The 27,990-nt window shown below is 38.1% G+C and overlaps 2 protein-coding genes across 2 annotated transcripts; one reads left to right on the plus strand and one right to left on the minus strand.

The window, feature by feature from the left end:
- The first annotated feature begins 295 nt into the window (after positions 1-295).
- Positions 296-2,223, plus strand: LOC149011878 (12-oxophytodienoate reductase 3-like). Its single transcript, XM_089162039.1, has 4 exons — positions 296-492; positions 673-813; positions 938-1,068; positions 1,283-2,223. The coding sequence occupies exons 1-4, from the start codon at positions 416-418 to the stop codon at positions 2,116-2,118; spliced, it is 1,185 nt and encodes a 394-aa protein (XP_089018165.1). The 5' UTR covers positions 296-415; the 3' UTR covers positions 2,119-2,223.
- Positions 2,224-3,367: 1,144 nt separating this feature from the next.
- On the minus strand, positions 3,368-21,714 carry LOC149011879 (P-loop containing nucleoside triphosphate hydrolases superfamily protein). The gene is made up of 10 exons (XM_089161573.1): positions 21,456-21,714; positions 21,157-21,352; positions 20,864-20,972; positions 20,692-20,773; positions 20,325-20,410; positions 16,282-16,385; positions 16,050-16,180; positions 15,870-15,963; positions 15,657-15,712; positions 3,368-3,978 (listed from the first exon to the last, which is right to left on the minus strand). Exons 2-10 carry the CDS (start codon positions 21,199-21,201, stop codon positions 3,855-3,857), a joined length of 831 nt encoding a protein of 276 aa, XP_089017699.1. The 5' UTR covers positions 21,202-21,352; positions 21,456-21,714; the 3' UTR covers positions 3,368-3,854.
- Between the last annotated feature and the right edge of the window lie 6,276 nt (positions 21,715-27,990).

Raw genomic sequence — 27,990 nt, forward strand, 5'->3', positions numbered from 1 at the left:
TTATGTACATGATGAACCAAACCGGTTCAATACAAATGACTCCACCCGAACCAAACCGGTTCAATACAGATTAACCCTTACAAAAACCGTGTGTGTTGACTCTCCAAGACTTCAGGCGGCTATTGGCTTCTTCGAATCCTCCCGTGCATTTCCACGTGGTCGTCGGGAGTTGAACTCAGTTTTTCTAATATTTTTAACCACGTGGAAATTGCTCTCTCGATGTCGCTATCGATACTCCAAGATCCACTCTTGCTGTTCTCCACTCCATTCTATTTAGTTTATTAGTTTAAAATGCATTTCCTCTTAGGATTTAAATCTGCTTGACTCTTTTGAGCACTGAAGCTTTCCGTCTCTGTTCCTCCCGTTCGTCTCTGCAGCGTCTTTCCCGACTCAAACGCCACCAAGAAAAAAGAGAATGGCAGAATCGTCGACATCGCAGGAGATTACACTCTTCACACCTTACAAGATGGGGAAGTTCGATCTCTCGCACAGGTTAAAAGTCGCCTCAAACTTCTCTTCTCCCTATTGCCTTATCAAACTTATTCTCTCATCTCTTCAGATCGAGAGCTTAGTAGTTAGAATTTATTAGGGTTTGACGGTTTTCAGTGAAATTTTGCCCTTTCTGGTCGATGCATTCGAAGTGTAAGTAAGTAAGTTTTGTTCGATCTGCAGGATAGTGCTTGCGCCGATGACACGATGTAGGGCTTTGAATGGGATTCCACAGCCCGCCAATGTTGAATATTACAAGCAGAGATCAACTCCTGGAGGATTCCTCATCACCGAAGGCACCGCCATCTCACCTACCGCAGCCGGGTAATTTCTTGTCTTTGAGTTCACAGAATATAAAACTAATGAAATTGATTCGTTCGTTGAATCATGAAATTTACATCAGTAACTTGAAAGAGCTTTTTTGTGTCTGTGTCGTGACTCATGATAGGTTCCCACACGTTCCTGGGATCTACACGGATGAGCAAATTGAAGCATGGAAGAAAGTCGTCGATGCCGTTCACGCCGAAGGCTCTCTGATATTCTGTCAACTCTGGCATGTCGGCCGATCATCTCATCAAGGTATCTACTTTTCTCTAAAGGTGAAAGTGTTTGTGTTTATTTAGACTGAAATAGATTAAAGGTTTGATTCAATTCGTTCCATCAGTTTCAATATACACCTTCTCTCCACTAACCATCGAATGCTTTTTTACTTTTTCTGAAAGTAATGGTGGTGGATCGGATCATCATGATTCATGGAATGTGATTTCCTTTTTCGCTTTTTTTCTTGTCTCAGTGTATCAACCAGGGGGGACCGCTTCTCCAATATCTTCGACTAGCAAACCCATCTCAGACAGGTGGAGAATTCTATTACCTGATGGAAGCCATGGAAAGTACCCAACCCCACATCGTCTATCCACCGATGAAATCCCAGAAATAGTTGAAGATTATCGTCAATGCGCCATTAATGCCATCCGAGCTGGTTTTGACGGAGTTGAGATTCACGGCGCCCATGGCTACCTCATCGACCAATTCCTCAAAGATGGTATCAACGATCGCACCGACCAATACGGTGGCTCGATCGGCAACCGTTGCAGTTTCTTAATGCAGGTGGTTCAAGCCATCGTTTCAGCCTTTGGAGCAGACAGGGTGGCGTTTCGAATGTCTCCGGCGATTGACCACATGGACGCCATGGATTCCGATCCTCTAAGCTTAGGACTAGCCGTGATTGAGAGGCTTAACCTTCTACAACAAATGATGGGCAAGAAGCTTGCTTACCTGCACATCACACAACCACGATACACGGCTTATGGGCAGACAGAATCAGGGAGACATGGAAGCGCAGAAGAGGAAGCAACCATGATGAGAGCTTGGAGGAATGCCTACAATGGCACCTTCATGTGTAGTGGTGGATACACAAGGGAGCTTGGGATGGAAGCGGTGAGACAAGGAGATGCCGATTTGGTTTCCTATGGTAGACTCTTCATTTCTAACCCGGATCTTGTGAATCGGTTCCGAGTGAATGCACCTCTGACTCGGTACATTAGGGCTACCTTTTATACGTATGATCCTGTTGTTGGCTACACTGACTACCCATTCCTCAACCAACAAAAGTCTCGCTCACGCCTGTAACTTGTAGTTAGTATTTTTTTTAATCTTATGTTTGCCCTTTATTTATGGCGAGTATTGAAAATCTGAAAATAAAATAGAATGATGTTTCCTTTGAAATGGTTTTGGACTAAACTTCTCCCATTAATGATAAGGTCTCTTGTGAATCACACCTTGGTTGGTCTTATTTTATTATGTCCGGGAGGACTCTTCACCGTCCTCCTCACCGTTGTCCATGGTAAAAAATTCGAGGAAAACTCAACTTTTGACAATATTTTGGGGGAGATTTTGTATTTAAGCTAATTATAGTATAAATAGCACATTAATTATATTTTGCTAAAAAGATCAATGGAGATATATCAAAAGTACATTATAAATTTAACTACTTAAGCACATAATATTCAATATATAATTTCTAACTTCAAAATAGTTGACAATAAAAAGAAAATACAACTTAGTGCTAGGAGGAGTGTCAAGAATAGATTCATTCCGTGAGCTGAGTAGTACTATGCATGTAACATCCTCTCCTTCAACCAATAAACATAGACATTACATGACATTTTATGCCTATGATTGTCAAGGTAATCGACAACTGTAACTTTATAAGTCTGGTCATCAACATGCTTAAGATTACCAGCCTAAAGGAATACGTACTTTGGATCGGGAAATCCTGATGGAGGGGGTATTTATCATGGTATTTGGGAAAAATATGAAATAAACAAAAAAATTAAAAATTGGGATAGCTACAAAATTTACCGAAAAATTCTCAAGTTTTCACGAAATTTCCCAAGTTTCCCACATTGGGAATTTTTTCTCATGAACCAGCTGGTCCAACTGGGTTGAACCAACTTTCGAGGTTTCGACAAGTTTAGACAAAACTTTGATAGTTTCAATCGAAACTGAGGATTTTTTTCTCGGTCTTCATGAGTTTCATTTTGCATTTTCCAAAATGCAAAATTTCAACCGAAATTTCACACATTTTGATCGAATTTTGTACCATGGCGTTGTCCAATGTGAATTCAGGATATATGTAATTTTGATTCTACATGTTTCTCATGATTTAAATTGACTGGATGAACAAAAAGATTACGTGGTGGTGTATCTGATAAATATAAATAAAGAGGACAAAAGAGATCTTAAAAAGTGGTCGTCCCCTTCAATGCAGCTTCATTCATAGCATTTTCATCAGACTGTAGCCAAGGCATCGCTCCTGTAACCCATAAGCTACACCACCACATAATCTTTTAAAGACCAGCATAAAAGCAAAAAAAAGGAACTTGTGAGTATTGTAGCAGGAACAGGGGTGAACCCACAAGCAAGATGAAGTATGTAAGCCATTATTCAAACTTTCCGTATTCTATTTTAGAAGTAAGATTATATACCAAAGAACTAATAAATAATATTGAAAGATTCCAATCTAAAGATCCTCTATATGATTGTGTAAAGAACTAATAAATAATATTGAAAGATTCCAATCTAAAGATCCTCTATATGATTGTGTAAAGAACTAATAAATAATATTGAAAGGTTCCAATCTAAAGACCCTCTATATGACGGTGCACCAGAGTTCTGGGGACAAGCAGAGGGACTTGTGAACCAGAATGGGGATCGATTTGCAACAAAGTCTGTATAACAAGATAATCATGTACAAGGTGTGGTCACTACCACATGTTGCTAGCAAGTCCCTAAAACAACCAAGATATCAAAGTAAACCAGAAAAACACTTTGCCAAAACGATTCATCATCAGAGAGGAAATTTTTCAGAAGCCAAAGTTATCCAAGCCATGCAAGTCGTCTTCGAATGGATCAAAATCCTTGACCTTCACATCAGCATCTTCTCCCCACTGAATGCTGTTGTCGATCTCTGACAACACATACTGTATACTGCAGAGATGACAAGTCACAAGATGAGAACACAAGTATAATTTGTACAAAGCACGTATGTAAGTATCTCTAATCAGAACCATGAAGGGGAAGGAAATGGTTGAAAAAACTTTTAAATTGTTAGTCAATAAATTTAACAGAGATTAGACTAGGGGCCCCGCCCCCCCCCCCCCCCCCCCCCCCCCCCCCCCCCCCCCCCCCCCCCCCCCCCCCCCCCCCCCCCACCAAAAATCAACTCCAATTGGTACTTACATATAAAATAAACAGAATCCCTCATACAGTTCAAAGATGCAATGTTAATATTATGCAAACATCTTCATTTATAAGTAAACCTTGTCTACATGGAAAGAGAGGGTATTAGATGTTTAGCAGGTAAAACAGGAAGTCACAAAACGCACGAGGTTTTTTGGTATTTTAGTTTTATTAGGAAAAGAGACTACACCAGAGTATTAGTAATGATGTTTAAAAAGACAAAAGAGAAGTGGAAGAATGAATCAATGATAAACAGATATATGAAAAGCTGTCATATAAGGCTAAAAGGGGTACTTCAGAAGAACGTCTAATGTATGACACTAGGGAGAGAAATAATCTGTTTTTTCTAGCAAGAGCATAGTTGGTAACTTTGGGTACCAGGAACAACTGCATGTTTCATCTATGGGAAATGTGTTTTTTTCAATTATACATTTGGATACGTGTATTAATACGGTGACTAATACACGTACTTGCTAACCATTAAGCAAGACAAACCACGTAAATTTGTGTGTTCCTAGTGGTAGAGCTGGTGGTATTATGTTATGTTGGGACTCTTCTGTTATTGTTAATGTGATCTGAAAAGTCTACTTCGTTTCCTTGCTCTGCAGATTTCCAATTACATTCCTGTTCAAGAATCTTTCAGGATATCATGGAAGCTTGGTTCAAGGGTCCAGAAAGCTTCAAATTTAAACCCTTGAATTTTTCTTCCCAACTGGCTTTTGATGTGTTAAGAGTTATGCTGTTGTGATCCGAAGCAGTGAATTTTGAAGAAACTGCATGTATTTCAGAGAAGATATTTAACCATTCGACATTAGTTAAAAATCTGTCCAATCAAGCTCTCCCACCTTGAGCCCAAAGCCCATAAGCCTTTAGGGTAAGATCTGCAACCCCTGTGATGCAATTTCAGACTGGTCCCACAGGATTTGGTCCAAGAATGAGTTGGATTTAAGTAAGTATTTTATTTCAATTTTAGTTTCAGTCTTCTATTTGTTTTAGTATTCCTACGTGAGGTTTTAGACTTTCTTTAAGATTTTGTTCTGGTTTTGAAGAGTTTATTTGTTATCAAGCGATTTCCTTCCCCCTGTTCCACATCCCCCATCTCCCCCTCCCCCTTCCTCTAAGCCTCCCTCCATTACAGCCCACCACTGCAGCCCTATACCGTGCCTGCATCACCTGACCTTTTTATTCCAACAAATATCAAATCAAACAATAGGGATTAATAAGGGGACAAAATTTCTGCAACTCTACTGTGAACCAGTTTTTGGTCCAACCACTCATATGGTTCAGTTTTATTCTGGGATCAACAATAAGAGCGATTAAACATATAGAAAGTATTATATGTTTTTATTAATAGAAAACCCAAGACAAGGTTTATCAAATTTGTGGAACCATTGGAAAGAGTTTAGGCATGCAAATTCTAGGATTCCTGCAAAACAAGAAACTTGTGCTTCTACACTACTCAACTTTTAGGTATCCCATATGCAGCAGGTTTTCTGTTATGTTTATGGGTCCTTTTTCTTTACTACTTTATGGTAATAAACTAATAGTTAGTGGGAAATTGGATAAAAAATGTTCCGGGTCCTTTTTCTACACTACTTTAAGGCAACAGACTAATAGTTAGTGGGAAATTGGACTAAAAAAATGTTCCAGTTCAGTTAAAAAAAAATGTATATATATTTATATGTATGTTCCTAGTCAGTATATCATTACCTGTTGCATCCTGCAATTGAGAGTTTCCAATAGAGTTTATTTAGTGTTTATTTTTCTCACATGTATATATATTTATATGTATGTTCCTACTCAGTATATCATTACCTGTTGCATCCTGCAATTGAGAGTTTCCAATAGAGTTTATTTACTGTTTATTTTTCTCACATGTCATCATTGGCTCCATTCATTATTGGATTGTAAGAGCAGACCTCGGCACATGGTAAGCTTGATCCATTGCAAGCTAGTGGTCATAGGCTCACGTTAGGAAACAGCCTCTCTGCGAAGACCCTATCTAGACCCTGTGATCCCTCCCTTCTCTTCATCCACTTTGTTTCTAACCACTAGCAGAATGATGCAGCTTAAGGAATAAATTCTATCAGCGGTGGTTCTTATCTCTCGAGCTCTCTTTCTCCATGTTTCTAATATTAACATGGAATCAGAACTGGGGTACTAAGGAACCTTCAAACCTTTTTACTGCAGTCTGTACCTCTCCTATTTTGCACTACAAGCTGCTGGCGTCTTCTGGAATCTGGCTTAAGGGTCTTCTATAGAGTTTTTGTTGATCGTGGACAGGACCCTATGCTAATTTCTGACTTCTGGATGTGAGACTGGTTCATACAATGCAATGAAACCAAGTCTCCTAATTTTGGTTGAAATTTACTGGAATTTGTGGAGAGTTTCTTCTGTCCATGTATGTTTGCTGAGTTGCAGACCCATTTGGATATTGGTTTATGAAACCCTATTTGGATCAGCCTTGTTTGGTAAAGACTGCATTTTCTATTTGGATCAGACCTAGTTTGTTGAATCAGATCTAGCTGTTGTAGGCTGTTTTTCTGAAATCCTTCACTGGCATTAGTTCTGGACTGCCCTCTTTACCTGTTTAACTAGGAAAGGTTTCTATTGATGCTGCTACTCTGTTCTTTGAAGATTTTTACTGTCCAAGGTCTGATTGTTAGTTTTGGTGAATTGACAGTGCTACTATGAGAGTATATTTTACTTTAAGACTCTTCAGAATTCTACTGTGGAAACTTGTTTTGCTGCTGCCGTAGCGATTCAGACATAGTTCTCTTGTAAAAATCTGCTCTGAAGACATTTGTATTGCTGTCACGATGTTGCAGACTTAATTTTCTTGCGACTCTGTGTTTTTGGCTGCTTGAAAAGAGTGAACACTTGTTGATTGCTGCCTTGTGTTTTTATTACTGCTCACCAGTTTCAGATTGGACCGCGTTATTATTTTCCTAAACAGAAGTGTTAGCTTACCATGTCTACCTCTGAACCTATATTTGAACCTAAACTCAGTATTACTGAAATTATGTACCCAATTGATAACTCACTGTAAAAGAGTTTCAGGTGCTTCTCGCTTCAAGAAATGAAAAAATTGATTGAAAAACATTTGATAAAACTGTTTTGTTCCTAGAGATTTTTACAATAAAAATTGAAATTTATGCAGCTTTCTGCTTTAGAAAACACTTTTGACGCAACAACAATTTGCTATTGTGTCTGTTTCTTGAAGCAAAAGTTGGGCACAAAAAATCGAAAAGTGGTGGTTATCAAAAGAAAGAGTAGATCCTATATCATACTCTTCAATCACAGTTTCAACTAAAAAACACAAGGCACGGGAATTGATTCATTAGGGTTGTCATCTTCGAGTTTAAGTGAATAGTTTCAGAGAGAGGAATTCATAGAATTTGGCATGATAAACATAAAAAATAATAAATTTAAAAAAATTTTAAAAAAATAAAAAAAAGACCATGCTAAAACCCTCTTATATTGTGATAAAAGTGATAAAACTCTTCCATTAATTGCTTCTTCAACTCGAATGATAAAGATCGTTCAATTTTTCATCTGCTCCATCTACGGTGACCAAGGTTCCTCTCCATCTTCTCTATCCCCAGTTACTGTGATAAAACACTTGTTGATATTCATTTTGCTTCCATAAGCAAGTTTTACTGAACACCTACAAAGGCGTTTTTGCTTCCAGAAACACTCAAAACTACTTCCAGTGTTTCTCGAAGTAGAAGCACTAGGTGGCTTATCAAACCAATCCTGTGTATTCTACATCTCACCGTCAAACTGAACAAAACTAGAAGAAGACTATCAATTTCCACCAGTAGAAGATGGTTAGGACTATGTTGCCAAGCCGTGGTGATGTAGAATTGGCAGCAGATACAAAAGAGAGAAAAGCCCAAAGCTCAAGCCCATTAAAGCTTAAGGACATGACCCAAAATAGCCCATGGCTTGCATGGGCTAGGACTATTGGAGTGGGTTAAAATGAGCCCATGGTTTCATGGGCTTGGATCACTTTAGTGGAAGAAGAATATCAGCCCACTATTTTGAACTAAGCCCAAGTCTAGCTTTGAAAAGTCAACAAAAGGAGCTAGTAGATGGTGTTGGTTAGTGGTGGGGTATAGTTGGTGGATATTTCCATTATTGTTTTGACTAGTGGTGTTGGATAGTAGTTGGATGTTTCCATTAATGTTTGTAGTAGGTTGTGTTAGCTAGTGGTTGGATGTTACCATTAATGTTTTTGTCTCTTTAGAATGCTATATAAAGAGACTTATGTAAATGGTGAAAAAACAACTTGTAAAATGAAATCAAATTGCTTGCTAGCATCCCTCCTCTTGGAGAACCCTTGTGTTTGATCAAGGTAGATTGGTGTTCGATTCAATCGATCCACCTTGCGGTGAGAAGCCCGGGTGTTACATGTTACTTTGTTGTCCTTATTGTTCTCTTAATTCTCTTATATTGTTCCATCCATTCTTCTTTATAGCATACTGCTGTTTTGAAGACCTAGTTAGTCCTTGTTCTTAAACCAATATCCTTGTTCTACCACTTCGGTTTTCAGCCTTCCATTATATCTGAATTTTATCTACCTTAAGTCCATCAAATTTGCAATTGTCTCCCTGTGAAAAGGTCCTATTTGGCTACTGTTTTGATCATTCAAATACAGTACTGCATTACGTGGGCAACAAGACCATCTCACTATGTTAATTGGAAACTGGACCTGGAAAACTATTGATGCCAAGATTTTAGGACAAAATGATCCACCTCATGGAGAAAAATATTTGCTAACTTACAAGGGCAAACCCAAGATTCAACATTTGTGTGTGTGTGTGTGTGTGTGTTTTTTTTTTTTTTTGGGGGGGGGGGCGCAAAATGACAAGAGTCCAGATCACCTCTCTGTCAAGAGAGCACTAACGTTTTTTCACCACACGTACCCTATAGAGCCCATGTGAAACACATTGTGGGTCCCACTTCTTATTTTATCGTATCCAGACGTGGACCCACACATATTAGAAATATAAGTAAATTATTTAAAATGACATTTTTACCCTTACAAATTATAGGTAAATCAAAGCATGAGGATCGCTAACAAAAATATATCTTACAGAATCAACATAACCAAAAGAAAACACATAATTTCAACAATAAAGGCTAAATGCAAACCAAATCATCATGGTAGTTAGTTATCTTATAAATTACAGAGATTTCATTCACAATATTAAATCAAATAAAAAGACTAACAAAAAAATAAGAAAGAGAGACAACATGTAATCAAATAAAAATTGAGGGAGAAAGAAAGAAGAAAGAGAAAGGGAATATTGGATTGCGGAGAAGATATAGGAATAAACTCCAACATTTAGCTTTTCCAAAATTTTCCCAAGCCATATAAGGTTTGAGGAAAGAGGAGAGAAGAAATAGGAAAGGAAAGAGGAGAGAATAAATAGGAACCGAAAGAGGAGAGAATTGGGAGAAATTTTAGGCATTAAGAGTTAGTTTCTAATTGGGATTTAACTATCTCTTCTTTAAAAATAGGATTTTTAATTATAACTGTTGAATAATTACGGAGAATAACATTTATACCCGTTATCTTTATCTTAACTTTTTTTGGCCCCCAACCCCTATAAAGGTCAACCCCTGTTGACTTAGTCAAACATTGACACAATGAATGTATTAGGGGTTATTTAAATATTTAGTAATTTGAATAAAACAATCTTCCTCACATCAATGAGATGTCACAAAAGTTTTATGGGGTTGATAGGAAAGTCAGACCTTTGACCCAATAATTTGCTGACTTTAAAAAAAAAATGTATGAGGAGTTAAATGCTACATTACCAATTATTTCTAAGGTGGTTGAGATACAAAACTAGAGGGAACAATTAGCTGTTACAAGATTTTTGGCTTAGGTCACAAACTCTTGGGGGAGATAAGGTATCATTGTTGTCTAAAACTTATCCCCAAGTACTTCAAGTGTGCGGAGAGAATTCACATGAGTCCAACTCCACCAATAATTCAGCTCTTGCATCATTTACTCCAAACTTTGGCTTTGATGGTGGGTCTCGTTATGGAATTACTCGTGGCGTGGGGGTGGAGGATCAAAAAAAAAACCCCAATACACACAAGGAAATAACTGGGATACATAGATACTTCAGGATATGTCAAAACTTGCTACCTAGACATTTAGGTCATATATGGAGATTTTGTTGGAAGCTTCATGGAAAGCCACCTTAGGTTGCAACAATGTATCATTGAAGGGCCCTCCTAGTGCCATTCCACAATTAGATGGAAAGACCAAAAAAATGTCTGACAAAAAATATATTCAATTTACCCATTTACAGGCACTTCAGTCTCAGTCTCAGCCTCCCACTGCCACATTTATTCAAATAAGTAATGTTACAACTTGTGTTTCTATCTCTCGTCCCTGGATCGCCGATTAACACCAAGAAATCACAAACAAAAATTTAAACAAATCAAAGGAACACAAAGATTTAACATGGTTCACACACAAACACAATGTGCTATGTCCACAAGCTAAGAACTTCAAATTTGTCGGAAGAAGATTACCATGGAGATCTCTCAACCAATCACAAAATAGTGTTCATAAACTCACTCAACACCCTAAGGCGAAAATCTTAAGTCTCACAATGACTTTATAAGTGAACATAAAGTACATATTTATAGAGTTTACTCTCACCCCCCCCCCCCCCATACTATCCCTATCATCTGTTATGTACTTACCTAGGTTTCCCTTTGATTTGTTAAATGTTCATAAATTTACCACTACTTACAACTATTATGTCACTTTCCTCGTTACTATTTGTTTTAAGATCTTACAACGAAGAGGATGCTGGATTGGGGTCATGAGTCGAGAGGGTTGTACTTGCTTGAGGACACTTCCTCAAATGCATGCTCAAGTACGTCCATCCCCCATTAAATACACTACCACTTAGGCAATCCTTCTTTGGGTAGTTAAGAAAATTTAGATAATCTTTTCTTAATACATGTACTTTACCTTGTGAGTCTTGTCAGTTTGGGAAATTTCATCATGTAAGCTATCCTCTCGGATCAAAGAACGATCTGACCAACCCTATTCCCTTGTTCATTCTGATGTGTGGGAACCCTATCTTGCTACTTCTACTTAAAAATTTTGCTATTTTTACTTTTGTGGATGATTATTCCAAAGTTACTTAGACCTTGATGTCCATTGCCCTTTGAAAGGGTACTTGGAGTTATGTCCACTACTCCAATTCTAACCTTGTTTCTTATATTGGTATCGCACTTTTCATACTTGCTTATCTACCATTGAGACTCACCCTCTTCTAAAGTATGTGTCTAAAGTTTTGTTTAGTCTTGGGTGGACCACAACGATGACTGAGGAGTTGGCTGCCTTACATGCAAATCACACTTCGAAACTTGTTCCCTTGCCCTTGGGAAACTGCCATTGGATGTCACAATCCTGATGGTATTCTTACTAGATTGAACACTAGACTTGGAAAGGATATGCTCAGTTATATAATGTGGACTATCTGGATAACTCTTCTCCCATGATGGAGCACAACTCCATCCGGATTGGGATATCTTTAAGTAGGCCCTTGTTTCAGGTCAATGTGAAGATTGCCTACTCAATGGAGATCTCCATGAGGAAGTTTATACCGAGCAGCCCCCTGACATTGTTGCTTAGGGGGAGAATGGATTACTATGTCATCTAAAGAAATCATTATGTGGGCTGAAATGATCACCACGTGCATGATTTAGTCAGTTTACTCCTGTTGTCGCCAACTTTGGTTCGACTCATAGTGAAAGTGATCACTCAATGTTTTTTCCACCAATCCAATATAGTGAAGATACTTCTTATTGTGTATGTGTACGATATTATAATTACCAAAAGATGATTCAGCTTGCATTGAAGGATTGAAGACGTATTCATAGAAACAGCTCAAACCAGTGACTTGGGGATACTGGAGTATTTCCTGGTAGCAGTTGCTCAATCCAGGAAAGGAACTTTTTTATCACAACCTCAATATGTGATCAATTTACCATTGAAAATAGGGTTGCTTGTTCGAAGCCTTTTGATACACCAATAAATCCAAATATAAAAATTATGCCTGAAGATGCAGTAGCTAGTGATGATTTAAAGAAATATATAAGGCCAATAGGAGAAATTAAAGTATTTGTTAGTGACTCGACCTGACAAAGCCTGTTAAATCAATAATTGTCTAACCCATGGACTACGCATTGGGATGTAGTTGTAAACATATTAATGTATCTTAAGAGTGCTCCAGGTGGTGGACTTCTCTACATAGACCATGTTCACAGGAGATTTGAAAGGTTTCCAAATGCAATTAGGCTGGTTCACCAATTGATAGAAGATCTAACACCGGATCTTGCACCTTGGTTAGAGGAAATCTTGTTCCCTGGAAAAGTAAGTAGACAATAGTTGCTTAATCCAGTGTAGAGCATAGTTGTCAAGGCGTCGCCTAGAGCCATTGGCGTCTTGGCGGAAACATAGGGCTTGAGGCGAAGGCCGCCTCAGGAGAAGTCAATAAGGCAGCCGCCTCAGACTATGAGGCGTCTTCGAGTCGTCGCCTCGGACGCCTCGGACACAATATATCACTAGGCGACCGCCTTATTGGGTGTTAAAAATTGTAAATTTATTTTATTCTAAATCAAAGGCCAAATACGATTTGAAAAGTAGATTCCAATCGGAAAGAATCTAATGGGTGAATGGTTATATAGGTATTATTGTAACATTAAATTATTAATAAAAAAAATCAAAAAACGAGATGAAATCCATTCGAGAGTCAATCGAACCCTAACCTTACCTCTTCTCTGAGTTCTCTCTGCCTCTCCCTCTGCTACTCTCTTCGTCTGCGACTCCGACACCGACCATCAGTGACACCGGCGACAGCCAGCGACAACATCTCTAGAGTCTGGACTCGATTTTTGTTTTTGCATCAACCAAAATTCCACCGTATCAATTGAAGGCTTGCAGCGGCCAACCTCAAGAGCAGCAGCGTGCGAGTGTGCAACTCTCTTTCTTCTTCTTTCTTCTGTTTTTTTTCCCCTAAATCGATTTTGTTCACCGTGCGAGGTGCGACTCATTGTTGCCGTGTTGCGGTTGTAGGCTTGCAGCGAGTGAGCGACCAAGTTGCAACGGCTTCCAGTAACTTTGGTCACCATCTCAGGCGACGGTATGTCGCCAGATTTTTTTCTTCTTTCTTTCTTTCTTTATTTCTGCAATGTAGCTATGTTATATACTTATGTCATCGGTAACTCTCTGTTTTTCTTTTGTTGTTTGATTTTTTCTGATAGTTGATAGTTCAGCAACTTGGTACTTCGGGTCCAGCCGATGAATTCTTTACTTGCATAAGTTCAGCACCTGAATTCTTTTGTTGTTAGATTTTTTATCGTATCTTGATTCTTGTTAATGATAGTATGATACTTGGAATTTATTTAGGACTTACTATGTGTGGTTTGTAGTATGTTGGATGACTTGAGGTAGGCTAAATGGCTAGAATTTATTTATGATGTACTATGTGTGGTTTGTAGTATGTTGGATGACTTGAGGTAGGCTAAATGGCTAATATTAGTCTTTTTATTATATATAAGATAGGTTTATAATGAATTAGTGTATGAGATGTACACTAAAAAGTAAAAATTTCACTTAAAACGCCTCGACCGCCTAAAAAGCGCCTCGGAGGGCGCCTCATCGACTCATCGCCCCAACTAGCTAAAACCGCCTCGCATTGCCTCGTCGCCATGACAACTATGGTGTAGAGCCAAAGTATCAAGGCATAGCACTTATAACTTGTGAGTTGACGTGGATTAGGCAGTTCTTGAGGGAGGTTGGCTTTGGTCATAAGTCACCTACGTCTCTGTGGTGCGATAATCACCGCCACTATTCACACAGCTGTCAAATCCTGTCTTTCACAAGTGCAAGAAGCATATTGAAGTAGAATGCCACTTTGTTCCTGAGAAGCTGCAACAATGATTGATCTCCACTTGTCATGTTCAAACCGAAGAACAGCTCGCTGAGTTATTTACAAAATCTTTTAGTGGCTAAAAGAGTGCACTATATTTATAACAAGTTGGGAATGTTCCATGCTTATTCTCCAACTTGAAAGGAAATTTTAAGGGCAATTGAAGACCAAAATGGTTCTTGGCTGGTGTTTGGTTCCTTACTAGACTCCCTTTTTGGAGTTTTACTTTATTTGTAACAAGGAAGAAAATTTGACCGAAACAGGAATTTCGACCTTGCAAAAAGCCGAAATTTCGATGCTTCGGTCAAAACTTCGGTCAAAACTGGACTTTTTCTGGAAATTGGAACTTCAATTTCAAGCCTCATATGGACTCAAAATGATTTGGGTTCTTGCATACTACCTATTTCAAGCATAACAAACACAATGTAACTAGTATTTTGCTAAAAAAAACCATTGAAAATTTATCATTCAAGTATACTAACAAATGATTGGTTCCGACAAGTGCAAATTGTATTGTATACAGGCATAAAATCATCAGCATACATGAATTGTTTGCTATAATGGTTACATATACAAGTCAACAAAATAAAATGACTGACTAGATCAAGTGATGGTGTCTCACATATATTAAGTTGAAGCTTATATATCATATATACATAGGAAGTGTTTGGAGGCAAAAGATGAGCAAAAGAGGTGCTTGAAGGCAAAGGAGTTGTGAAAATTAGGTGAAAATGGAATAAAAATCAATAAAAACCGAGGAAAAACAAGTTGGAATGTTGAAATTGTCGAAATTTTGGTTGAAACCTCCGAAATGGTTGAAATCCCCGAAATTTCGATCGAAATTTGACACTTTTCCAAAATAATTAGACTTTCGTTTCATTTTTTAAAAATGCAAACATTTTGACCAAAATTGCGAAATTTTGGTCGAATTTTCTTCTATGATCTGTAATTCCTTATTCTACAAATAAGGCAACAGATTATTAGAATTCCTCCCAACGAGAGAAAGGTCTCTCAAATTATTCTCTCCATTTCTCTTCTTCTTCTCTCTCAAGCTGTCTTTCTCTTAGTCTTGTGCTCTCTTTTCCTCTATGTTTCTGATTATTAATACTAATCATAATCTTTCTTTGATATTTTAACCATACATACTCACTCTATTTGCCTCTATCCTACACCAGTTTCAGCCCCATCAGAAAGACTGGCTGCTAGTTCTGATCATATTTAATTTAAGCCCATATCATCAGTTTCTGGTTCAGTGCAATCCTGGTTTCATACATTTGTTACTGCTTGTCCCACCTCATCACAGATCCATCTACATGATCTCTATTCAACAACTTTTGCTCCCTACGATCCGAAGATACCTACCTCTTGTTTCATTACAAAATGCATTTCTTCTGGTAACCATACAGGGATACAAATATTAAAAAGCAAACAAAAAGCACGTAGAGAAGAGGGTACCTGCTTTCTTTTCTCAGGTCAAGAGGCACAAAGCTAACCATGCTATATTCGTCAACCTGACAACATACAAAGAAAAAAATGATAATCTTCTTGGGAACTTTGAAATATGTCCCTAAAATATGGAAACTACTGATCACTCATCATCTACCAAGCAAGCTAACAACTATTATGGCAACGGCACACGCTTAGTCTATGTTCTCCTCAAAAACTTACCAATTCAATCAAAGCCTTATTTAGCTTTTCAAACTGAGGAGGCATTTGTTTATTCAGCAATGACAGCAAAAAACGTGGTTCTGGATTTAGGAAGCTACAAGCGGTATCAATAAGAATGATTAGTGTACCAACCATGGCAGTCATGCAGGAACCAAATGTCAGAATGCAAGAAAGACTCACTCTTCAATATCCTTCTTTTTTGTAACAAGGTCCATTTTAGTGAGGATATTGACATGAGGCAATTCTAGCTGAACCATCGCTGAAAGTGATGCCATACATCCACTAATGAATTTGGTCACGTCCGTCATGAACTGTCACATGAGAAAAGTTAAAACCTACAGATATCAAAGACATCAGAAGTATTGAGGGAGGAGCAGTTAATGAATCTGCAAAAGCAAAAGATAATACAAACCTGAGAATCAAGACAGTATACAACACAAACGTTGAAGTTCTTTCGTCTCAAATGCTCCACAAAGTTACGGAACACGGGAACATGTGAAAAGAGTTCTATCTGACCTGTAAACACTCAAAGAAAACTGTAAGAGTATGTTCAATTCAGCATTACTTCAATCCCACCAAGAAAAGAAAAGGTTCAGCTGTAAATGGTATTTCTTAGAGCAGTTGCTATATTTATTGCTCATTGATGTCTGTAGGGGGTTATATGTCCTTTACCTAATTGGGAAATTATGTGTAAAAGGTACTTACTGCAATTTGCAGAAATCATCTTTAAAAATGTACCTGCTGGCTCACAGTTTGGATTGATTCTGATGCAAAATAACTAGACTGGTTAGACCAGCATGCTAGGTTTTGGAGGCCCAAACCCAAAAAGAACCAGTCTCATGGGTTCTGGTCCACCAAAAGTTGTATTAATAAATTAATTTTCTTAGAATTTTATTCTTAATCTTTATTTGATTTGGTTTCCTGCATAAGACTAAGTTAAACTTTGTTTTTGAGCATAATTAAAATAGGATTTGTGTTTTAACCCTTTAAATACATGCTTATAATCCATCCATGAACAGAGTGAACCAAATGGCAGCAGAGTATTCTCCTTGACTTGGGCATGTGTGGGTTGGGATTTTCTTTCCCCTCTTCCCACTTTTGCTCACTGTCAAACCCACCATAATAGACCCTTTCTCAGCTCTGCAATAAGTTCTTTCAATAACGGTAAATCAGTTTCCTCTCCTTCCCCTCTCACTTCTTCCTTGTCGCCTTGTTTTCTCATAGGGATCATTGTTCTTCCAATCTCTGGTTTATTCATGTTGTATCAGAGCATCAGTGATCATTGACAGCAATCTCTTCCACTGCTGGAGAATCTCTTAGTTTATTTCTTTTGGTTACCAGTAGTCACTCTGCTCCCTGTTTTACCGGATCTAAATTCTTGTTCAGCACAATATGAGAACTACAATCTTGTTATCCTGTTTGATGATCGCTTCTACCTGAATCAACAGTGCAGGCCTGCGGCTGTTAACATCATCTTTTTTCTATAGTAACCTGCTATGATAGGATCAGATAACAAGTTTTTATACCTCTGTGTTCCAGCCAATAGGTAACATGTGTCTCTTATCTTATTTTTTTAACTTATCAGATTTGCAGAGTAAGTGTAGATCAGGTAGTAACTGCCTTGAAAGAAGTGTTTGACTGATCTGTTACACTAAAACCCATAACCTGTCCCTAACATGGCCATTCACCTAAACATCTAAAGCCCATATTCTGTCCCCAGAAAGTGGCAAACAACCTAAAATGTAAAACAGCCTTGACAGAGATTTTTTGCAGATTTAGTGGGACCCAAGTCACTGCCTTGTTAGGAGAACATCTACTTATAAAAAATTAAAAAGAATAGTATCTGTCTTGTTTTGCCCAACCAAAATAGTGCCTTTATGCTGTGAGTTCCTGGTGGCCATTTCAAGGCAAGTAACTGAAATTTTTCACTAAACACCACATTCTAATATTACTAAAATTATCTAAGTTTCAAGGAAAAAGTGCTGCCAATCCCTTAATTTACCTTCCATTTTCTCTAGGCCTTGCTGTAATCACCAAAATTTTGAGCAAGTCTTTTTTTAATTATGATAGCTACCATCATTTAAACATTATATTTCATGATAGATTTAGTTTCTAAGTAATTAACAACTTAGGCCATGCTTGGTAACATTCTGTAGAATGTCTTTCCCGACTCTTTTATTCTGCAAGAAAGTAAAATGCTTATTTTACATTTCACAATTACAATGTCACTGAGCCGGCTTAGGGGTAAGGGTCATCAACAATCCCAAGGACCAATTAGTTTTGGATACATGAACCCAAACTGAACCATTAAATCATATTTCTAATTTATCTGGGTATAATTAACAATCTTACAGTGAAAGACTAGTAAAATCATGATCCAGGTATCTAAAATAATCCTAAATCAAAACAATTACAGTGTTCCCAATCTGAGAATCATCTCCTCCAAAGCACATCGTGCACTCTTTACACAATACATATACATGGTTCTTGTTCTACTACATCTACAAGGTTAATAACTGTGGAAAGCTTAGGCTCTCTTGATATGATTTTTCTTTTTGTGTTTTACTTATTTATTACAACAAAAATTTATTGAAAAACACTTTAGTCAGAACATAAAAGTCATTTCATAACCAATAGACACAATATAGAGTATAAAAAGAAAAACTAACTATTTGGTACATACAACTGTAAAAATTTCTAAATGATGGGTGAAAACATTCTTGCTTAACTCATCTTCTTCCAACTTCATTGTTCATTGAAGGGAAAACTGAACACAACACACAAACCTACAATCAGTATAAGAGACCTCCAATGCATACTGATTCACCTAATCCCCTCCCCAGTCCCTACCTTTCTCCAAGCCTTCATCCCTCCCTCAATCCAAGTTCCCTCTACCCCAATGCCTCCTCTGCCTAGACTAAACTTGCTGGAGAAAACATCCGCTAGCTTTCAAAATCCTAACATCTTCATCAGAAGATGGTGATGTTGCCAAGAATTTATGGACCTAATTAGATAAACCAGGGCACTCAGAGTTGGTATAGAAAGTTAAAATCTTGTGACACTAAGAACGAAATTCAGATCAGCATTTCTCAAATCTTCAGTGGACTGGCTTAAAGCCTTCTTAGATTCTAGACTCTGTCGGATCAGATCAAGATCTAAAGAATTCCTAGAGTTCACCTGCTTAAAGCCTTCTTAGATTCTTGACTCAGTCGCAGATCAAGATCTAAAGAATTCCTAGAGTTCCACCGTTTTCTCGACTCTTCCTAAATAACAAGTCTAAACATTCACACCTTAGTACTGAGACAAAACTCAGCAGATCTTTTCCAACAACTATCTATTGCTCTTCAGATCCACTTACTTTCCTTTGACCTAGCCAAGAGTAAATTGCTCCTAAATATAGAGGAGTACACACATTATACATCAGGAGAATCTTGCTGAAACATCGTCAATAATCTTCATCACCTCTCTCATATGATCTCTTCTTCCACAGGAAGACCTCTTCAAACATTGCATTCTCGCATTGCTAATATGTGAATCAGCAAAGGGGGATGGAATTATGGATGAGATGAGAAATCTAGCATTTACACTTTTGCCTTCATATTTTATCAGTTAAACCCACATGTGTTTTAAACTCGGCGTAAAAATAGCGAAAAGCAATTTCCAGTGAAAAATAAAAAACAGCTCTCTACCTGCTTTTCGTAATTGTAATTTTTTGGGCCTTTTATAAACAAAAATAGGTTCCATAAATGGTGCCAAACACAAACAGAAACCAATTTTTCGGTAAAAATCAAAAAGAAAATTCATTATAAAGAGAACCTTAGTGAGTGGGAGGAAACCGAACATAAAGTACCCAATACCCATAAGCAGACAAGGCATCCAAATTCCTTGGTTGCCGTGGGAGCAACAGGCACTTTGCCGCCCTGTTGGTGTCACATTGCTTTTTGGACACCCTCCAGTGCCATGGTCCCCTTGTCTCCTGGATAATTAAGCTTACAGTATGTGTTGCGCCCAAATAATCGAATGCAAGTCCTCGAGCATATCTGGCTGGACGCTAGTCCTCAGCTTAGTCTAGTTGAACTCAAATCCTCATTTACGTTTGGTTTTCGGTTGAGCCCGCCAATCTGATATTGGTCAGGCTACCGTTCGGGACTGAGCTATTATTCTTGGTGCAAAATGGCAAAACACTATGAATGATGGTTAACATATAAACGCTATTATCCTTCAGCACCGCCAAACAAGTAGAGAAAGAAATGAGAGAAAATCATCCCTGAGTTGTCCATTTTGCAACAACAACAACAATCATAGACTTATCCCAACTTATTGGGGTCAGCTACATGATTCCTATAAGTTCCATTTCACTAACAATCCTAACTAACATGCTTGATCCATAACCAAGCTAAAAATTTGCTATTCTGTTGGGGTATCATTTGACTAGGTCCTAACTCAGTACCATACCTGGGCAGTCAAAAACCAGGTAGTCATCTTCCATGTAGTTCTCCAGTTCTTCTTCAAACCAGTCATCCATACGTTGTTCAAAGAATCTGATGGTAGTGGTTAAAGGCCAAAGCAATTGACACAAGGGAGTCAAAAGATTAAATTTCGTTATAGAGATCAAGCCTTGTTGCCGAGTTAACAGCAAACGTATATAACATTGTGCCCGCAAGCAGTACCTACAGTGTAGATGATCAAGATGAGAATAATACAAAATCACTGAGGTTGTTCTTGAAGAACATCAAAAATTGGCCCCAGCATACAGGCCTAAAATAAATAAATAAAAAATTAAAAAACAGAAAAACTGCATCTGATAACAGTAAAAGGATACTCCATGCAGTAAATAAGGGCACCGTTTGGACCAAGACTAAGTTCTTCCATAACTTCATCCACAGAAATGAGTTCCCTTATATCTGCCAGAAAATATTACTTCATCATACTGAAACTGAAGGATGATACAACTTGGATGTAAAAACTATTAACAACACAAACTGCTCAATTACCCGTGGCTACAGGATAGTCAAAATGGTCTGCTGCTGGATCAAGGTTCACAACATGGATAGTCCGTCCAATAGTTCCGCAATGTTCGTACAAGCTAGAACAGTAAGTTGACTGATTGAACAGGTTCAAATGAACAAATAATCTCATCAATACAAATATGCCAACTAACACACACATAGATATCTCATTTTTATCAAGTACGAGTTCGTGAATCCAAAACGAAAAGGCGCTGTTCAAAGCAAGAAAGAAAAAAATTCAAGTGTAGAATAAAGAACAACTGCTGCAAACAAATCACCTTTCCACTGCCCGCAGGACCAATAACAAGCTGTGCATAACCCATGATAGTTATCCGAACTGCTTCACTGATTCAATATAGAGGTATTGGGAAGAATTGAAAAATCAAAGTATCCCTAGAACAGCAACTGCTGCGTATCCAATACACCAAACACCAGCTGCAAATAATAAATCTTGATGCAGCTTTACTCGAACACCTGCGGCGACTGAAATCATAAGGTAACGGAACTGGAAAATAAAGAGACAAAGTCTAGGGTTCCAAAAATCCAAGTCCAAGTGAACTACTTCAGTCTCAAGTACCTGAAGGCAATTTTCACAACTCAACCAGGGGTTCTGGGTTTACGAGTTTATGGCTCAATCGAGTTCTCTTCTCCTGTCTGTCGAAGGATTTTCTATTTTCCTATCCTCCCAGCCTCTGTGAGTGAAGGTCGCACGGTTCTTATACCTCCGGTGAGAAAATCGTCACTGTAATGGTATTTATTTGCGCCGCTCCATTCGACTTTCACAGAGGTAACCGTAACTCCGACGTTGTTGTGAGTTTCGGTCACTCCCGCGAGGGGTAGAGCCCTTATGCTATGTTGTTCTTAATTTTTTATTTTTTTATTTTAAAAAAGAGTTTTTTACATGTGGATAGACCATGAATTAATGTTGAGTCCCGGGCGGCGAGCGAACAAAAGAACAACCGACCAAAGAGCAGGCAAAAACGTGGTATAATGAAGAAACGTCCCAAAAAATGAAGGCAAACGTGAGATGGGGATCCGGTCCCCCACGCGTGGAAGGCCGCGCTGGCCCGTCCTTGTGTCGGTTTGTCCTGTTCCCACGCCCTTAATGCAATATATTACGTATAGATTGCTTAATTATATGGTTAAAAAATATAAAATTAAAAAAAAATTATAATAACACAATGTATTAAATAACTTGAAGGGCATTTTGGATTCTCAACGTTTGAAATTTGAATATACTTAACGGGGACTAATGGTGTTAGTCTTGTTAAAACCCACACGTAATATATTGCACTAAAGGCATCATATACTCAACGTTTGTTAAGACCCACACGTAACATCATCCTTACTGCAAAGAGCCTAGGATCACAACAATTTGTTTTGCTGATGATTTGATTGTATTTGGAAAGGGTACCCAAGCAAATGCCATTGCTTTGCATGAGTCCCTTGAACAATTCAGGGCGTTGTCCGGCCTCTCAATAAATTGTGGTAAATCCGCTTTGTTCTTTGGGAATTGCCCCATTGATATCAGGACAACTTTCACCAATACCTTGGACATACCAGAAACAAACCTTCCAATCAAATATTTGGGCATCCCTCTAGGCTCCAAATCTCTGCGAGCTATTGATTATGATGTTCTACTTGACAAGATTGAAACCAGAATACATTATTGGAGCTCAAGAGCTCTCTCTTATGCTGGACGATTGACATTGATAAAATCTGTTCTTATGGGCATCATTTCGTATTGGATAAATATCCTGTTAGTGTCTTGGATAAGATTGAGATGCGAATGGCAAGATTTCTCTGGAATGGTAATGCACACACAAATAAATACAAGGTGGCTTGAGCTAATGTTTGCTTGCCATATGATGAGGGAGGGCTTGGCATAAGGCGTTTGAGGGAAATGAATGTTGTTGGTCTAATGAAACACCTATGGAAGCTTGCCTGTGAGGAACCTTCATGTTGGGAGAATTTTATTAGAATTCGGTGGTTGGGAAATCACTCGATTTGGTCTCTACTTAAACCTAACCGGTGTTCGTTATCTCTCAGTCATATTCTAGACACCAATAAATCAACAGCTAGTCTCATTTGATGCCTCATCAAGGATGGGAAGACCACAAACGTATGGGACGATCCCTAGTTAAAAGGAGGGGTTTTGCAAAAAGAGGGCATGATGATTGCTGAAGCACTTGGTAACCATACGTTTGACAAGGTGCACAAGCTTTTGTTAAATTCAGCTTCATGGCAATTAACAACGTCTGACCCATATATATTGGAGCAGTGGGATGAAATGAACTATACCCACATTTATTCTCGCCTTCCCTGTGATTCAGTTGTTTGGATGCCTAGCACAAATGGTATTTTTTCTTTTCGAATTGCATGGGATAGCCTAGGTAAGAGGTCAGATAAAGTTGTTTGGTCGGTGGTGGTCTGGGCAAAGCGAAATCACCCTCATTTTGCATTTATCACTTGGCTTGCATGTAGACCTATAAATGGATAGCCGAAATTCGCCTCCGAATTCGCATTCATATTCGTTTAAGGTTATCCGTATCCGAAAATTTTCTTACCGGAAAATATCTGTATCCGTCCGCTAAGCAACTGGATTCGGATTCGGATAATTGATTATCGGATCGGATAATATCCTTTTTATTCGAATAGAGTAAAGTATTTAACATTTTTTCTTTAAAAATAGATGATAATCGGATTCGGATACCGGTAATCGGATTCGGAGAGCGATATTCGGTAATCATAAATTATAAATTTATAATAAAAAATGTAAAAAAGTGACAATTATCAATCAATAATCGGATATTTTATCGGATCGGATTATTATCGGATATCCGATAAAGTTTCGGATTCGGATGCCTTCTCTAAATTTTTGCCGGATTCAGATTCGGATTCGGATAGCGGATTTGCTAATCGGATTCGGATACTGGTGGATCCGAGCCGAATCCGGTCCGTTTACAGGCCTACTTGCATGTCTAGAACGCCTCTCAACAAGAAGCCAGTTGCATAATTGGGGCGTAGTGACAGAGACAACTTGTGTGCTTTGTAATAGATGCAAAGAGAACTTAGATCGTAACTTCTTCTATTGTACCTACTCTAGTGAAATATGGTGTCATATCTTAGAGCTAAATGGGTATACCAGGCTGCCATTGGTTTCTTGGAAGGATGAACTCATATGGATCTCCACACATTTTGCAGGTCCGACAGCAAGAGCTGCAGTCCGTTGTTTCTCTATGACAGCAACTATATATAGAATTTGGGAGGAAAGGAACAGTCGAATATTCAGTGGTACTACTACAGAAGCTTAGGTGGTATTGGGAAAAATTAAGAAGGATACCCGCCTGTGATTCTCACACCCTCCACTCAAACTTACTGACACTTAAGAAGATAGGAATTTTTTTGCTCGATGGCACATTGGAGTGATTTTTCAACTTCCAAAGGCAGTTTGTCAAAGATGGCCCAAGCTAGAAGGTAATTGGGTGGCTATAAATTGTGATGGTTCTAGTCGAGAAGACATTGGTGGGTACGGAGCTATTGCTCGAAATCGTCATGGTAAGGTTATTTTTGCTTTGGCAAGTGGTATAATGAGAAAAATATTACTTGGTTGGAATTATATGCGATCAAGCGTGGCATGGAGACTACTCGTGAAATGGGTCTGACAATGATAGAAATTCGATTCGATTCCATGGTGGCCATCCAATCTATTCAGGGACATTTTTCTACATCTTGGAGGGTTATTGATTTGATCATGGAGATTAGGGAGCTAAGGGGTGGTTTTTTGATATGTAATTTTGTTCATCATGTTCGGGAGATTAACGTTTATGCGGACTTCCTGGTAGGTTTCCTTAATACCTCCCAAGAAATCCATCTAGCTGCAAATGCTCTTCCGTTAGCTCTTTCTGCTTTTGTTCGGGATGATACTAACAATAAGAAATTATTCAGAATGTAATTTTCTTTCTTTTTTTCTCTTTATTTAATCAAAGCTCCCTTACACAAGATTCTATGTACAATTCCTCTCCGAAGTCAAAGTATCTTGCATCGTATATCCTTCACTCCCACCTCTTTCGAAGGTTATCCCTAGTAATTTGGGTGTCAATTGCAATAGGTCAAGAATTAAATCCAGTGGCCATGGTTTATGAGGTGAAAGTAGGAATATCACAATTTGATCCCAGTTTGTCCAGATAGAGTCAATTCGAATGTCATATCTTTGGGCCATGTTTATCCTTTGAATAAGTCCTTTCACGATATCCATAAATGGCTCAAACCCCGCATGGGATCCACTCTTGCGATATAGCATTGGTCCATGTTTTGTGATTCCGTGACAACATCCCACTTCCTGGTTTGTATGATGCATAGCTCTTGCACGGAATAGCGTTGTAAGTTTAGACAAATGTAGTGCTTGGAGGATGGAACAGGGATTGAGAATATTAGACATAGTCACTCTGTATGGAACATCATAATGTCCAGGTGGTTTCAGATCTAAATCTTTTTACACCATAGGTTTATAAAGTCCAAAACCCGTGTATGGTGAGGTTGATCATTCATAAAAATAACATCAATGTGTATCTACCAAATGCTATAACAAGTAATCATAAAAATAACATCATTGTGTATCTGCCAAATGCTATAACAAGTGATTATTAAGATTGAAAATGTCCATCGTAATGTTGGTTTGTTGAGGTGGGAGTTATAGAGCAAATCAAGACAGAAATAAAAAATATTTGAGAAAAGTATAATTTTAAATCCTAATCCTAATCATCCTACTATCAAGATCCTTCTCGTTCATTCACAAGTGAATAAAAGGTGCCAATTTGATTCACTGTTTCCATCACAAAACACCCAAAGATCGAAATTTGTATTCCAATTGGAGAGAATTGCCTTAACTAGAATGCTTGCATTTAGAAGACGCCAAATTTTTTTTTTAATTTTAGGTGAATGTGAAGTTTCGAAAAACAACCACCAACTTTTAAATAAATTAAATTAAAGGGGGGAGTGGTAAGAGTAACAAACAGTAATTCCTGATAAGCCAATTCAGCAATAAGCCTAGATGCAGAATGAAAACTTAACCTCCAAGAGTCTAGATCATAGCTTAACACAATACTGTTGATAGCAAAAGATATCATTGGGGTAAAAGTGAGTGAGATTTTGGAAGCAAAACGTCTTATATTCCTTACTACCTCAGCCATAGTAGCCCCTCTAAAGATGAAGTGCAGATTGAACTCTCCTACCGAGTGGTTATTGGTATCTTTTTACCCAAGGGAAACCATAAGGAGGTGTCTTCCCCATTGCCCACTTACTCAAACACCATCTTAGCCAGCATAGGAATCACTTTGTGCAAACTATTCCAAACAATGGAACCGGACTTGGAACGCAACTTGGGATCAAAGAAAGAGGTATTGTAGAAGTATTTGGCTTTAAAACATTGAGCCCATATTGAGGATTTCTCAATTAAAAGCCTCCATCCCTGCTTTAGGAGTAGGGCTTTATTCATTAGCTCTATTTTTTTTAAACCCAGGCCCTCATGACCCTTAAGCAAACAACCTCTATCCCAAGAGATGAGAGTAAGATTCTTACCTCGATATGGTTTATCTAACTAAAGTCATTGGCAAATTGAGTCCTTAGACTTGCAAACTTTCTTGAGGAACATGACATACTACATATGATATATAGGCAAAGCTTGCAACACAGATTGAGTAAGAACAGCTCTCCAGAAAATGAGAGAGAGTGTGCCTTCCACCCAGATAACTTAAGGTTCATTTTGCTCAAAATTGGATTTAGGCTTTTTGATCTAACCTTTTCATGGAACAGGGAGCTACCCAAGTAGATAGCAGATTTACTCATTTCCTTTAAGCCTAAGATATCCAAGATTATTTGCTTTGTTGATTGGTGTGTATTATTGCTAAAGAAAGCCTCACTCTTATCCAAATTGATCACTTATCCATTAATACTCCCAAATATATCTAACATAGTTTTAATTATACAGACATCATCTATGGTAGCACAACAAAAGATAAACGTGTCATCAACAAAAAATAGATGGGTGACTTTTGGTGCAGTTTTGGCAATTTGAATTCCTTGAAAAGCATTTTTTGGCCTTAAAAGCCCCAAGAAGCCTAGAAAGAAATCTCATGATAATCATGAACATGCATGGGCTTAATGGGCACCCTTGTCGCAATCCTCTAGTTCCAGAGAACCAAGAATAGGGGAATCCATTAATTTTGATAGAAAAAAGTAGTAGAAATGAGACAGTATACAAGATCCACCATTTGGAGTCAAAGCCAAGACATTTCAAAATTTTTAGGAGAACACCCCATTCCACTTTGTCACATGCTTTTCACATATCAAGTTTAAAAGTAACAAAACCTTGTTTAGCCCTAGTTTTGTTCATAAAATTGAAGACCTCATGGGCAATCATAGTGTTATCAGTGATTTGTCTAGCAGGTACAAAGGCACTTTGAAAAGGTGAGACAATGTTTCGAAGAAAAGGTTTAAGTCTAAATTATATTATTCTTAACTCTATTTAATTGTCCCTTGAATTAGATAAAACTCTTTACCAAAAAAAAAAAAGAAGATAAAACTCTATTGTCTAACATGTGCATTGCTGCAACAAGTAAAAATCCGCGTTTAGGTTAAAAGCGACCTCAAACGGAGAAGAATCTGGACTTAGGAATTATAATGCTAGAAATATTTTGCTTGGCTATAAGCTTCGAGGTGTTTACCTTCACTTTTTTTCTCCTTTTCGCTGAACCATATAGAAAACTCGTTTTTCTCTGTTTTTCAATATGGAGTCATGGAAGCTTGGGCAATCAAGACCTGCAAAAGAAGGGATATGACCTTTTTTTTCGATCGAGTCTATGGTGGTTCTATTAACATCTTTATGGTATAGACAGAGGCTCCATGTAGGGAGAAAAGGGAGACACAGAGAGAACGAAGTGCAAAACAGTAGAAAGAGCTTCTACTTGCCTTCTTTCTCTCCACTTCACTGATCTTTCCAAAGAGGGAGTTGGAGACACTAGTTTCCTTTCTTGTCTAGGTTTTGAAAGGTTCGAAACGATTTATTTCTCTGAACACTTGTTCTTTATGTTTTCATCCTTCCCCCGATTTTG

This window comes from Hakea prostrata, chromosome 7 (assembly GCF_041222555.1).
Source record: "Hakea prostrata isolate BN-2017 chromosome 7, UWA_Hpros_2, whole genome shotgun sequence".
NCBI classification, from domain to species: Eukaryota; Viridiplantae; Streptophyta; class Magnoliopsida; order Proteales; family Proteaceae; genus Hakea; species Hakea prostrata.

Excerpts from the sequence above, each read along its gene's own strand:
- LOC149011878 (XM_089162039.1), top strand. The coding sequence starts at position 416 with ATGGCAGAATCGTCGACATCGCAGGAGATTACACTCTTCACACCTTAC. Across the intron at positions 493-672 it reads AAGTTCGATCTCTCGCACAG|GATAGTGCTTGCGCCGATGA; the intron begins GTTAAAAGTCGC and ends TTCGATCTGCAG. Across the intron at positions 1,069-1,282 it reads CGGCCGATCATCTCATCAAG|TGTATCAACCAGGGGGGACC; the intron begins GTATCTACTTTT and ends TTCTTGTCTCAG.
- LOC149011879 (XM_089161573.1), bottom strand. The coding sequence starts at position 21,201 with ATGGGTTATGCACAGCTTGTTATTGGTCCTGCGGGCAGTGGAAAG. Across the intron at positions 15,964-16,049 it reads AAAAAGAAGGATATTGAAGA|CTTCCTAAATCCAGAACCAC; the intron begins GTGAGTCTTTCT and ends TACCGCTTGTAG. Across the intron at positions 3,979-15,656 it reads GACCTGAGAAAAGAAAGCAG|TATACAGTATGTGTTGTCAG; the intron begins GTACCCTCTTCT and ends TCATCTCTGCAG.